This window comes from Myxine glutinosa, chromosome 1, assembly GCF_964187855.1.
Source record: "Myxine glutinosa chromosome 1, kmMyxGlut1.1, whole genome shotgun sequence".
Taxonomy (NCBI): Eukaryota; Metazoa; Chordata; class Myxini; order Myxiniformes; family Myxinidae; genus Myxine; species Myxine glutinosa.
The window spans coordinates 299,296,837-299,311,120 of NC_136261.1; the positions used below are offsets into that span (position 1 = coordinate 299,296,837).

Sequence of the window (14,284 nt, forward strand, 5' to 3'; positions counted from 1 at the left end):
CCCGGCCAAACTGAGCAATCAGGGGAGAAGGGCCTTGGTAAGAGAGGTGACCAAGAACCCGATGGTCACTCTGGCTGAGCTCCAGAGATCCTGTGTGGAGATGGGAGAAACTTCCAGAAGGACAACCATCACTGCAACACTCCACCGATCTTTGCTTTATGGCAGAGTGACCAGACGGAAGCCAAACAGTTCAATCTTGGTTTCATCAGACCACAGAATCTTGTTTCTCACAGGCTGAGAGTCCTTTTGGTGCTTTTTTGCAAACAGATATATATATATATCTGTTTAAAATTCCATAAAGTCCCACCTTGAGAAAATTGTACACCGGTACACCCCTATCGTCGAGCAATGCAGCCACCTGCATCAGGTGCTTGGTGGACCTGGTGCGTGACCAGGAGCAAAAGGTTGCTGAGTTACCTGGATAATTAATCGGTGATTATTACCTCCACCAGCGAAGGTGGACAGAGGTTATGTTTTCACCCCTATCTGTTTGTCTGTTTGTCTGTGAGCAGAATAACCTCAAAAAGTTATGGACGGATTCGGACGAGACTTTGTGGACAGGTGTGGTGTGACAAGCACAAAGTGATTCAATTTTGGTGAAGATCCGGATACTAGAATTTTGGCGGATTGGTTTGGACATCCTTTTGTGAACTCGGTGATTCTTCACCATTGAGAAATGGGGCCAAAAACGATATGTAGCATGATATTTCAAACAGTTGTGGACGATACAAGTTATGACACAACTAGGTGGATGAGTTTGTAAAGTGACAAGAACAAGTGATTAGATTTTGGTTCAGGTCCGGATCCAGATCCAGCCTATCAGTGGAATACAAAACGTAAACTGTTCAGCTTGGCGGAGGTAGTCGCTCCACCGAGTGTCGTTCTAATTTATTCAAGCAGACAAGAAAGACAGAGGCACCAAAAAGGATAGAGAGACAGGGAGAAAGTAAGTGGCTAAGTAAGAGCAAGGATAAGCTAAGGGGACAACACGTCCTCTATTTCATGAATGAACAAAGTGCCGTATCCATAGGCAGATAGGATTGGGATTGTACTTGTTGGATGGATACCTTAAACCTGTGGTTCTTAACCTGGGTTCGACCGAACCCCAGGGGTTCAGTGAGCCAGTCTCAGGGGTTCGGCAGAGGTCCTCCAAAACGCATTGCAATTATTTATTTATTTATTTTTTTAGTTTTGTATCAATTTTGAATCTATGTGTAATTACGCTTATTATTAATATTATTATTATTTTGCTATGTATGTTACGAACGAATGGAAATGTTATTTGTAATTGTATTCCCATCCCATTCATGGTTTCTCTGGTCTGTGTTTAAGATAAGTTGTTTCACACTGACTGCAGTAAGTTGAGTCAATGAGCAACTTGCTAATTATTCTGTTGATGGTGCTTACTTGCTTAATTACTTACTGGATTTTGGACTTTGCAGGTGTTCGGAAATTCCAGTGAATAGCCTCGATTAGCTAGCCGTGTGCCGTGCGTCATTGGTCGCGCCTTACTTTGGAGTTACTGATTAATTGAAAAGTAAGTTGGAAATGTTTGTGGATATGCAGGGTGGGTTCAGAGTTATATTAAAGTCAAAAGTGGATGGTGATTATAAAATATGATTGAATTACTCAGAAAATTAGGTGGAGGTGATATAACTCCTTTGGTCGCAATTCAAAACTAACAATTCGCAGTTTTCTATGTAATATTATAATGGGATTTGAGGTGACAGAGTTGAGTAGATAATAAATCCTGTCATCGTAACTACAAGTTATGTTTTCTTCGTTAAAATTTCTCAGTTTTCAGAGGGGTACTGATTATATTTAAGCATGTTCCTTTTTAAATTTTTGTCATATAATTATTTGCCCGAACTCAATTAAGATCAGTTTGTTACTTTTATTTATTTATTTTTGCAGTATGCGAAGCAATAAAAGGAAGTGGTCGGAGGATTACGTGTGGTACGGGTTCATGTGTTTGACGGAACGGGACGGAAGTCAGCATCCTCAATGCATGCTTTGCAATGTCAAGTTGAGCAACTCCAGCCTAGCACCAGCAAAACTACGAGAACACTTCAAAAAACTGCACGGCGAGGGGCAGTACAAAGACGCAACGCTGGATGAATTCAAATTGAAGAGAGTCCGATTCGACGCAAGTGCCACCTTGCCCACTCTCGGCTTCGTTCCAATTGACAAACCGATCCTCACCGCGTCGTATGAAGTTGCGTACCTGTTCGCAAAGCAGGGCAAACCGCACACCGTTGGCGAGACACTCGTCAAACCGGCCGCGTTGAAGATGTCCAACATCATGCTGGGAAAAGCTGCTGAAAACAAGTCGTCTCTCGTTCCACTCTCAAATGACACCATCAGATGCAGAATCGACGACATGAGCGACGACATCCTCGCCCAGGTAGTTACAGATTTAGTCGTGAGCCCGACGAAATTCATCCTTCAACTCGACGAGACCACCAACATTTCGAATTTGAGCCAGCTCATCTTATTTGTGTATTATGTCAAAGGAGACGAGATCAAGGAAGACTTTCTGTTCTGCAAGCGTCTCACAACAACGACGAAGGCAGCTGACGTGAAGAAGCTTGTGGACGACTTCTTCAGAAGCAACGGCCTCTCGTGGAACATGGTGTCTGCAGTTTGCTCGGACGGAGCTCCAGCCATGCTGGGATGCAACTCCGGTTTTGGAGCGCTGGTGAAGGCCAATGCACCACACATCATCGTCACGCACTGCGTCATGCACAGACACGCGCTGGCATCAAAAACCCTGCCTCCAAAACGGCCAATGTTCTGAAAATCATCGTCGAAACTGTGAATTACGTGCGAAGCCGTGCTCTGAAACATCGCATCTTCAAAGAGCTGTGCAATTAAATCGGCTCTGAATTCGAAGTCCTTCTCTGCCACTCTAAAGTTTGATGGTTATCACGAGGGAAGGTAGTGAGCCGTGTTTTTGCCTTGCGTGTAGAATTAGCCCTGTTTTTGCGAGAACACCAGCATTGCCATGCGATGCACTTCCAAGAGTCAGAGTTCATCCTCGCCTTGGCATACTTGGCTGACATCTTCGACGCACTCAATCATCTCAATTACCAGATGCAGGGCGGTGGAGTGAATGTCATCAAATCTGAAGAAAAGCTGAGCGCTTTCCAAAAAAAGTTACCGTTGTGGAGGCAGCGAACAGAGAACGACAACTTCGCGAACTTTTCGCTACTGGACGAGTGCGTGCGCGGGATCGAAGATGAGTCTGAAGTTGGAGGCACTGCTGTACCGGGTGAGCTGAAGCAAGCGATTGCCACACACTTGGATGAGCTGGGAAAGTCATTCGACGGCTACTTCCCCGACCAAGAGCAATACCCAGCATGGGTGCAGTAGCCGTTTGCTTTCGACGTTGCAATGACCGATGTCAACGACCAATACCTCGACGACCTCATCGAAATTCAGCAGAGCCAGACTCAAAAACAACTCTTCGGCACAACAACGCTCTCAACGTTTTGGTGCCGCCAAATGTAAGGGTATCCTCACATCGATAAAATTGCTCTTGAGATCATCACGCTGTTCGTTACAACGTATCTCTGCGAGCATGCGCTTTCGAAACTGGTGGACATTAAAACAAAGAAAAGGAGCAGGCTTGCATGCGAAAATGATTTGAAGGTGGCCCTTGCCAAAACAAAACCACGCATTTCCCAGATCGCCTCCCGAAAAGAAGAACATAAAACGCATTAAGATGCAATTCTTCTTAATTTTTTTGGTCAAATTTGAGGGGTTCCGTGAGTGTTCGGTGGGTTCCGTGAGTGTTCGGTGGGTTTCGTTAGGGTTCGGCGCCTTTAAAAAGATTAAGAACCACTGCCTTAAACAGAAACATCCATTGACAGGATAATATAAAACTGAGGCAGCTTTTCTGTCAATGGACACAATGGTGCCTGTGTACATTCAGCTGCCTAAGTGGCTTCCTTTGTAGCTGAGATACATGTTCAAAACAAGCCAATGAAACCATTCAAATCAGCAAGATATATATTTTACACGATAATCAGTTCAAAATTCCTTTTCGGAATGACCTGTCACCGTAATGTTTGCTCTTACGGAAAGCTGAAGTACATGTGCATTATACAGTGGGACCTCTAAATCCGAATTTAATTCGTTCCAGCGGCAGTTCGGATTGGGAAAAGTTCGGAATTAGAAACTATTTTCCTCATAAGAAATAATGGAAAGTGAATTAATCCGTTCCTGGACCCCAAAAACCCATTATCAAGACACTGTTAACTGCAAATACACATGATTCAAGGTAAAATAAGATGAGTAAATGCCCTAAATATCAAATAATAATAATAATAAAAACAAGAAATAAATGTACTAACATGAAAATAACTGCATTTACCTTAGTGGAGAGTTCTGATGGTGCATGTGGAAGCTGGAGAGGAGGAAGGAGGGAGAGGGTTTTATTGCTTGGAAGGTGAGGCACCTTCCAAGCTAACATCAGATGACTGTGCTTCTGGTGTTTGCTCTCTTTGTCTCTTAACACCACTTGTAGAGGGTTGGGGCTCACCAGGCTTACTTTCTTTAGAGAACCACCTCTCCAAAGTTGCCTGGTGTTGGCGACTTTTCTTAATTTTTCTGAAGTGGTCAATCACATCGTCACTGAACAGGTTAATGCTCCTGTTAACCACTGCTTTATTAGGGTGCCACTTTTCAACAATGGAAATATGAACGACGCTAACGCTATGTTGGCGGTTCGGTTATAGAAATACATTCGGAATTAGGGACAAAATTTTCTCGAATTTACGGTTCGGAATTAGAGTAGTTCGAGATGAGGGGCGTTCGGAATTAGGGGTCACTACTGTATTTAGTTGCAGCATTTGTCTCCCTGAATGAAACGCATGGAATCCTAATTTATTTAATTTAAACATTTGCTTATTTCAATTAACCAGATTTAAAATCTTCATCTTTTTAGCCTTTTCATCAAAATTGTTGAGAATTGTTGCCGAGTTAATGTGGAAAATACTATTCTAAATCTGTATTGTGGTTTAGTGACGAGTCCAACAATGTGGTGCAGAGGTAGGGCACTTGCCTATGAGCAGTCTAGTCTGGGTTTAATCCCCGACTCGACTATAGCTGTAGGGTTGGTGCTTCGTAGACACGGTGTTTACATCACAAAGTGTGCTGTCCCTTAGATGGGGGTTAAGCAGCACGTCCCGTTTACTTACCGTAGTCGATGAACGTTAAACATCCATCGGTGTATTTTGCAAGGGCAAGATGAGTAGTCACCAGAACTCTTAACAAGCTACTGTTTCCTGATATTTAGTCAAACACATCAGGACTGACAGTCAGTTCATGAAAATGGGCCAAACACGTTCTCCAGCCGACCCCACAAGGTGGGAACACTTGTGGTTGTACAAGTGGTAATAGTAGTAGTAGTTGTTTTTAGGAAGTTCCGTGATGACAAGTTGGCTCAGCAGAAGCACAACCTCAGAGCTTTTCAGTGATGGATTTAATTTTCATACCAACATCACTAATATATCAGAATGAAACTTTTATGTTGAAAAACACTTACTACATAACAGAGCACACTATTTCAGAAGTAATATAAAGCCCACTGTCCCATCTATATTTTGACCAATAAAGATCAAGTGGGGTATTTAACAAAAGAAAAAGAAAAAAACTCATGGGTCCCCAAACACGGCGCGGCATTGCCAGTCCTCAACCGAGGCGCGGCATTGCCAGTCCTCAACCGAGGCGCGGCATTGCCAGTCCTCAACTGAGGTGCGGCATTGCCAGTCCTCAACCGAGGTGCGGCATTGCCAGTCCTCAACCGAGGTGCGGCATTGCCAGTCCTCAACCGAGGTGCGGCATTGCCAGTCCTCAACCGAGGTGCGGCATTGCCAGTCCTCAACCGAGGCGTGGCATTGCCAGTCCTCAACCGAGGCGCGGCATTGCCAGTCCTCAACCGAGGCGCGGCATTGCCAGTCCTCAACCGAGGGGTGGCATTGCCAGTCCTCAACCGAGGTGCGGCATTGCCAGTCCTCAACTGAGGCGCGGCATTGCCAGTCCTCAACCGAGGCGCGGCATTGCCAGTCCTCAACCGAGGCGCGGCACTGCCAGTCCTCAACCGAGGCGCGGCACTGCCAGTCCTCAACCGAGGCGCGGCACTGCCAGTCCTCAACCGTGGCGAGGCACTGCCAGTCCTCAACCGTGGCGAGGCACTGCCAGTCCTCAACCGTGGCGAGGCACTGCCAGTCCTCAACCGTGGCGAGGCACTGCCAGTCCTCAACCGTGGCGAGGCACTGCCAGTCCTCAACCATGGCGAGGCACTGCCAGTCCTCAACCGTGGCGAGGCACTGCCAGTCCTCAACCGTGGCGAGGCACTGCCAGTCCTCAACCGTGGCAAGGCACTGCCAGTCCTCAACCGTGGCGAGGCACTGCCAGTCCTCAACCATGGCGAGGCACTGCCAGTCCTCAACCATGGCGAGGCACTGCCAGTCCTCAACCGTGGCATGGCACTGCCAGTCCTCAAGATATAATGGTGTGCGGTGACTGCTCGAGTGATGTGCAGTTTGGTGCGTGCTCGAGTCCAATGGAGTGTGGTGCGAGATATAATGGTGTGCGGTGGCTGCTCGAGTGATGTGCAGTATGGTGCGTGCTCGACTGCTCGAGTCCAATGGAGTGTGGTGTGAGATAGAATGGTGTGCGGTGGCTGCTCAAGTGATGTGCAGTATGGTGCGACTGGTGCGTGCTCGAGTCCAATGGAGTGTGGGGCGAGATATAATGGTGTGCGGTGGCTGCTCGAGTAATGTGCAGTATGGTGCGTGCTCGAGTCCAATGGAGTGTGGTGCGAGATATAATGGTGTGCGGTGGCTGCTCAAGTGAAGTGCAGTATGGTGCGTGCTCGAGTCCAATGGAGTGTGGTGCGAGATAGAATGGTGTGCGGTGGCTGCTCAAGTGATGTGCAGTATGGTGCGTGCTCGAGTCCAATGGAGTGTAGAGTAAGATAGAATGGTGTGCGGTGGCTGCTCGAGTGAGGTGCAGTACTGTGCCATCAGCACGAAAAAAGAAGCTAAATCTTTATTTACTCCAAAACTAAAGATTGCAGGTTTATGGCGACAGAAATATCAAAAAGTTTAAACAAACCTGAACGATGACGACACTCACAATCACATTTATTACAAAATCTCGAGAAACAATCTTCGGAGAATCCAACAGGTACGACCATGAATGGTGTTGTGAGGACACGCACAGGTGGCCAGCCGGGCAGGTCCACCAGATCAATTCGGTTTTGCAATCATGTTTGGGGAAGCAATCAAAATGAGAATAAAGCGCGAAACGGCACAGAGGAAAACAAGAGGAAGAAGAGGAGACCTCGTCAGGTGGAAGTTTGAAAGCGCGTGTCGAACAAATGCGCAAAAACACTTTTCCGTCAAAATGGCACTTTTCGCTGTACGGAAGGGAAGACCCCCCCACCCCCCGAGCCGGACATGTAGTTTTGGTGGTGGTGGAGGGGGGAAGAGACCGTGGACGCACCTTTTGCTGGCGACGGGCCATGTCGGTTGGCTGCTTGGCGTTGAACGGGTACGCGACGCAGCGAAGAACGAACACGTACAACTGCAGCCGCCGCTTGCGCTCCTCTTCCTCCCGCTGTAGTCGCTCGCTTTCGTCCTTCTCGTTCGGGAGCGACTGGCTCGGGCTGGCGGCTCGGACTTGCCGTCCGGACGAGCCGCCGGCACCTTGCGTCGGGGCCCCCTGCGGAGCGCCGCTTGAACCCGGCGCGGGTGTCCTGCGACCACCCAAGCCCCCATCGCCGCCACGACCGAGAGGAAGCGCGGGAGTCGTTTCTTTCCTTTCGTCTTCCAGCAGCTCGTCGGACTCTTCCTCGCTCGACGACGGGTCCAGCATCGTGATCGCGAACTGCCCGCTCCGGCGAGGACAAGTGAAGTGGCTCTTCAATTGAGCGCCCCCAGCCCACAGCAGCCGAACGCACGTGCCGTGATTACGTCACGGCATGAACGTCCATCGTCATTCTCCTTTAAATTACGTAATCGCGTCACTTCGTCAAATACTTCGCAAAAGCGTTTTACATCAAGTCTCGATCCATCATGCATGGTGTAAACTGAAAGTTATTAGATTTTTCTGTTTTGGTGTAAAAAAAAATTTTTTGCTTTTGCTCTAATTTGCATTCCTTCGTCGTGAATCGAGAAGAACGAAACAGTTCATCATCATGAAAGTTAGTGGTTGTGCAGGAGGTCTGTAGGTGGGACCGTGAGATTTACTGTATTTAGATAGGTACGTACCTGCTTGCATCGGAGTTGGAGATGGAGTGGTATGCGGCAGGGGGGTGGGTTCTTCTTTTCATTCCCGTTGCTCCCATTAATTATCACTGGTACAATTTCGATGCTCACTTTTTCCAAGATCGCTTGACCAAAATTCTTCTTGATTTCTGCATCGTTTCGGCCAAAATCCCTGGGTACTGATATCTCAATCAACAATGCTGTCTTTTCCTTTTTGCTCCTGAGTACAATGTCCGGACACAATGCTTTGTTTTCTTCAGTTGTGGCCAAAAATATTGGCACCCTTGCACTTTTTTCAAATAACTCACAATTTTCTCTAAAAATACGTTTAAATCGACGGAAGTATTTGGTCTCCACAATTCTTTATTTCACTGTTAATATTACAGAACCTTTGGTTTTGATTCAGAACTAAATATATCCTTTTAAATCAGAAAACAAAAATAAATGGCATTGACAAAATTATTGACACCCTCGACTTAATATTTAGTAGCACTTTGGACAAAATAACTGCAGTCACGTGCTTCCTATAGCCATGAATCAGCTCCTACCTCTCTACTGGCAGTTTGACCGACTCTTCTTGTGCAAACTGCTCCATTTCTCCCAGATTTGAAGGGTGCCTTCTCCCAACTGTTGTTTTCAGATCTACCCACAGGTTTTCAATGGGATTTAGATCAGGACTCATTGCTGGCCACTTCAGAACAGTCCAGCGTTTTGTCTTGAACCATTCCTGGGTGCTTTTTGAAGTGTGTTTGGGGTCATTGTCCTGCTGCAAGACCCATGACCTTCGACGGAGACCCAGCTTTCTGACACTGGGTTCAACATTGCGCTCCAAAATGCCTTGGTAATCTCCTGGTTTCATGATGCCATGCACACATTCAAGGCACCCAGTGCCAGAGGCAGCACAGCAACCCCAAAACATCACCGAACCTCCTCCATGTTTGACTATAGGGAAGGTGTTCCTTTCTTTGAAGGCTTAATTTGGTTTTCTGTTTACATAGATGATGTGCTTTACTAAAAAGCTCTAATTTGGTCTCATCTGTCCGCAGCACAATCTCCCAGAATAATTTTGGCTTGTTCAGGTGTGTTTTGGCAAACTCCAGTCGGGCTTTCTTGTCTCTTTATCAGCAGTGGGGTCCTCCTGCTTCTCCTACCATAGAACTCCATTTCATTGAGTTAGTGACGAATGGTGCGAGTTGAAACTGTCATACCTTGTGTCTGAAGGTCAGCTTGAATCAGTTTGGCAGTTGATCGAGGTGCTTTCTCCACCATTCAAACAATCTTTCGCTGCAATCTTTTATCAAGTTGTCTCTTGCAGCCACGTCCAGGGAGTTTGGCTACAGATGGTGGACACAAACATCAAGATCTCTGGAGATAGACTTGTAGCCTTGAGATTGTCCATGTTTGGCTACAATCTTCTGTCTGACCTCCTCAGACAATTCTCTGGTTTTATTTATTTCTTTTCTCCATGCTCATTGTGGAACACACAGTGACACAAAACAGCAGAATGACTCCTTTTCTCTATTCAAAATGGTTGAATGAGTGATTTATATATTGCAAGCACCTGCAACTCACCACAGGTGAGTTCAATTCCAAAGTAAAGGAGAATCACCTGCTTGAAATCTAATTATTTATAACAACTTCTAATCTAAAAGGTGCAATAATATTGTCCGGGCCATTTTAGGATTTCTTTGTGGAATAAGCTAAGATTTAGTAATTTTTTCAGCTTTTTTGCTTTGTTCCACTGCAAACCAAAGAAATACATATGTGGATACCAAAATGTTTTTTTATCTCAACAACTTTCTGGAAAAAATGGTGCATTCTTTGAAAAAAGTGCAAGCGTGCCAATAATTTTGGCCATGACTGTATGTTCACGCTCGATGGAATCATCAGGTCATATGTGAGCATGACGTCCACATTTTCAATGATTGCCCTTGAGTCGTGTATCCATGAATTTTCTGGTACTGGGATGTTCAATTTTTTGCAGATATGCCAATGAATCACTTTGCATACTTTGTTTTGCCGTTGTGTGTAAAGTTGTTCTGATTATAGTTTTTTGCATCCCGAGAGCAGGTGACTAGTAATTTCTGTTTCTGTCTTGCAGAATATACACATGTCCGTCTGGCTCAGTCCTGCATATTTTTTAATGCATTTGTGCAGTGTCCTTGATCTTGGGCATTTATTATGATTTGTTCGCCGTCCCAGTTGAGCTGACCTCTTCTTAGCCACACACCACTTCTAGCCATTCCAATGAGCCTTCATTGTCGATCCCCACTCTGTCCAATTCCTTTTTTGTATTCTCCAGCTCTTTTGTCATTCTCCCAGTTGGTGTATATTTCTTGATTCTTTTTTTGCAATTGTTGGGGCTGTATTTGGTGTGTGTGTGTGTGTGTGTGTGTGTGTGTGTGTGTGTGTGTGTGTGTGTGTGTGTGTGTGTGTGTGTGTGTGTGTGTGTGTGTGTGTGGCTTCCATAATTCCAAAACCTTGAAACCTAGTGGCCCCAAACTTTGCATGCATACTTATCAACTTCTTAAGGATTGCATGAATGAAAACGGAGTGTTTGCGTGTGTTTTTGAAAATAATTTATGCTAACAGGCCTACCTTTGGTCAGCCTGCGTTCAGGTTTCTCAACTTGAGGTTTTAATTCCGACATTTTGTCCGCTCAACTCAAGTATGCCTTGCCTCAGAACAGGTCAGTTTCTGTCAAATAAAGCTTCATCTCCGAATAGTAATATAGCTGATCTTCATATTGATGTATACAGGAATACAGCGATTCAACGCAATGCTTATAAACGCCAGTGTTCGTGCCTTTATTTAATTTCCCACAAGGCGAGCCTTCTTCAGGCTTCTTTTGCAAGCCATGGTGATACAGTAGACAGGGCTCCCTTTTTGTTTTTACGTACGCTGTTTGTTATTACACGAGATCACATTGATTCACATTTTTGTGCGATCTACTTCCATTAAATTAATACAAATTATATTAATATACCTATAAAACTACAATGGCACTCTTTGAAGTCACGGCGTCGACTGATATGCCTCCGCCCACATTATTACATCATTACAATACTTGTACCAAGTTTGATTTAAATCCATTCAGCTGCTGTCAAGTTATCCCAATTTCTGCCTGACATGACATCTGACGTTTGACTTCTTGACCTCAACATTTAATCAGAATTTTCATGTCTACATCATTATACATACCTGGACCAAGTTTTAATTTAAATCCCTTCATCTGTTCGCAAGTTATCACATTTTTACCTGACATGACCTTTGGCCTTTGATCTTGGGACCCCAATATCTCATCATTTAATCTTTACATCATTATACATATCTGTACCAAGTTTGAATTATATCCCTTTATCCGTTCTCAAGTTATCGACCTATTACAGACTTTGACCTTTGACCTCTTGACCCCAAAATCTAATCAGTTAATCTTTACATAATTATACATATCTGTACCAAGTTTGAATTAGATCACTTCAGCCGTTCTCAAGTTATATACCTTTTACAGACTTTGACCTTTGACCCCAAAGTCGAATAACTTAATATTTACACCATTATACATATCTGTACTAAATTTGAAATAGATCACTCCAGCTGTTCTCAAGTTATATACCTATAACAGACTTTGACCATTGACCTCTTGGTCCCAAATTTTAATCAGTTAATCTTTACATCATTATAAATACCTGTATCAAGTTTGAATTACATCACTTCAGCCGTTCTCAAGTTATAGACCGATTACAAACTTTGACCTCTTGACCCCAAAATCTAATCAGTTCATCTCTACATAATTCCACATAACTGTACCAAATTTGGTCAGAATCCCATTACTGGTTCACAAGTTATCATGGCAACAGGATTTTTACCTAACATGACTTCTCACCTTTGGCCTTTGATCTTGGGACCCCAAAATCTCATCATTTAATCTTTACATCATCATACATATCTGTACCAAGTTTGAATTATATCCCTTTATCCGTTCTCAAGTTATCGACCTATTACAGACTTTGACCTTTGACCTCTTGACCCCAAAATCGAATCAGTTAATCTTTATATAATTATACATATCTGTACCAAGTTTGAATTAGATCACTTCAGCCGTTCTCAAGTTATATACCTTTTACAGACTTTGACCTTTGACCCCAAAGTCGAATAACTTAATATTTACATCATTATACATATCTGTACTAAATTTGAAATAGATCACTTCATCTGTTCTCAAGTTATATACCTATAACAGACTTTGACCATTGACCTTTGACCTCGGTCCCAAATTTTAATCGGTTAATCTTTACATCATTATAAATACCTGTATCGTTTGAATTACATCACTTCAGCCATTCTCAAGTTATAGACCTGTTACAAACTTTGACCTCTTGACCCCAAAATCTAATCAATTCATCTTTACATAATTCCACATAACTGTACCAAATTTGGTCAGAATCCCATTACTGGTTCACAAGTTATCATGGTGACAGTATTTTTACCTAATATGACTTCTTACCTTTGGCATTTGACCTCATGACCCCAAAATCGAATTATTTCATCTACACCTCATTATACATACCTGCACGAAGCCAACGTCGAATCCAACATCGTGTTTGGAATGCCGCCATGTTGAATGCCGCCATGTTGTTGCCGCCATGTTGTTGCCACCATGTTGAACTGCAGCTTTGCACATTTCGCTGATTTCCTTCTTGTTTTTCACTTTTATAGAAGACTATTTTTTGCTGCGTTTAAATGTTAAATTTGTGAACAATTTGACTGTCCTCTTTAGGGACTGTTTATTCGTGGGATCTACTCAACTTGTATTTACATATTTAGAGGTACCTCGAGGTGCTCCCCATGAGATTAAAATAAATCTGGTGAAAAGCGGATGTTTTAAAATGAAATCACATCGTTCTTCGCCTTTTTCAGGCAAACCTAATAGTCCGTGGGCTGAGTAGGGTTTACATGCACCCCGCCCCCCCCCCCCCCCCCCCCACAACCTAACTTCCCGGGTATGTCCATGTACCCCCCACCCTAGGGATTAGGAAAAACCATGTTAACAGAAAAAAAAACTCATTCCCAAGGTACCTCCCACGCATATTTTGATGTTACCCCCCCCCCGTGTCAGTGATTTCCGAAAATGAGGGGTAGGCGAAATTCAAATGGCCATAACCTTTTACCTCGTCATCCTATGGTTGCATATGACCCCTCAAAATGTTTGTCCTGGGACACTCTTTACAATGATATGTGTTATATGCAAATGAGGTCACCAGAGGTCAAACTATGAGGGAATGAGTTTTTTTTCTGTTAACATGGTTTTTCCTAACCCCTAGGGTGGGGGGTACATGGACATACCCGGGAAGTTAAGTTGTGGGGGGGGGGGGGTGCATGTAAACCCTACTCAGCCCACGGACTATAACAAGTGAATGTTTTTTAGAAACTTAAAAAAAAAAATTTTTTTAATGGAATACAAAATTATCTAATTACCTCCGCCACCGAAGGTGGATGGAGGTTATTTATGTTTTCACCCCTGTCTTCCACCGACTTCTCTCTAACCTAGCCCCCCAGCCCTGTCAGCCCTGTCTGCCCGTCCACTCGCTGTCTACTCCACACAGCACCCAGACGACGCCTCGTCGGCACCGACGAGTCAAAGAAAGGACAAAGCGGTCGCTCGACCCAATGTCCCAACGCAAGAGGACAATATGCGACAATTCCTTTTCAATGTCCCTCGCGCAAGAGCGTATAAACTGCATCTGCTCGTGATGACTGTACCCACGCAAGAGGACTAAATGTCGGGACTCAATTCTTTTATTCTCAAGGCTCTGACGTCGAGCCTGGTGTTGGCTTAGCGGTTAGGGCGCAGGCTTGGGATCCTCGGATCCTGAGTTTGAATCCCAGTCGATCACTGAATTAATGCCAGGGGAGTTGACTCAGCCTGTCATTCTTCCGAGGTCAGCAAATTGAGTGCCAGCTTGCTGGGATGAATGATCCTGGTGTGTACAATGTACCTATTTAGA

At 44.5% G+C, this 14,284-nt stretch overlaps 1 protein-coding gene across 11 annotated transcripts in view; it reads right to left on the reverse strand.

Annotated features, from left to right (window-relative positions):
• Window positions 1–10,340, reverse strand: part of LOC137439290 (calcium-dependent secretion activator 1) — a 539,275-nt gene extending 528,935 nt beyond the window's left edge. For all 11 annotated transcript variants that reach the window (XR_010986881.2, XR_010986892.2, XR_010986883.2 and 8 more), the window contains exon 1: window positions 7,513–10,340. Coding sequence is in view for 6 of the 11 variants with exons in the window: in XM_068135050.2 (XP_067991151.1) it covers window positions 7,513–7,884 (372 nt within the window). In the remaining 5 variants the exon portion in view is untranslated. The remainder of the gene's footprint in view (window positions 1–7,512) is intronic.
• Between the last annotated feature and the right edge of the window lie 3,944 nt (window positions 10,341–14,284).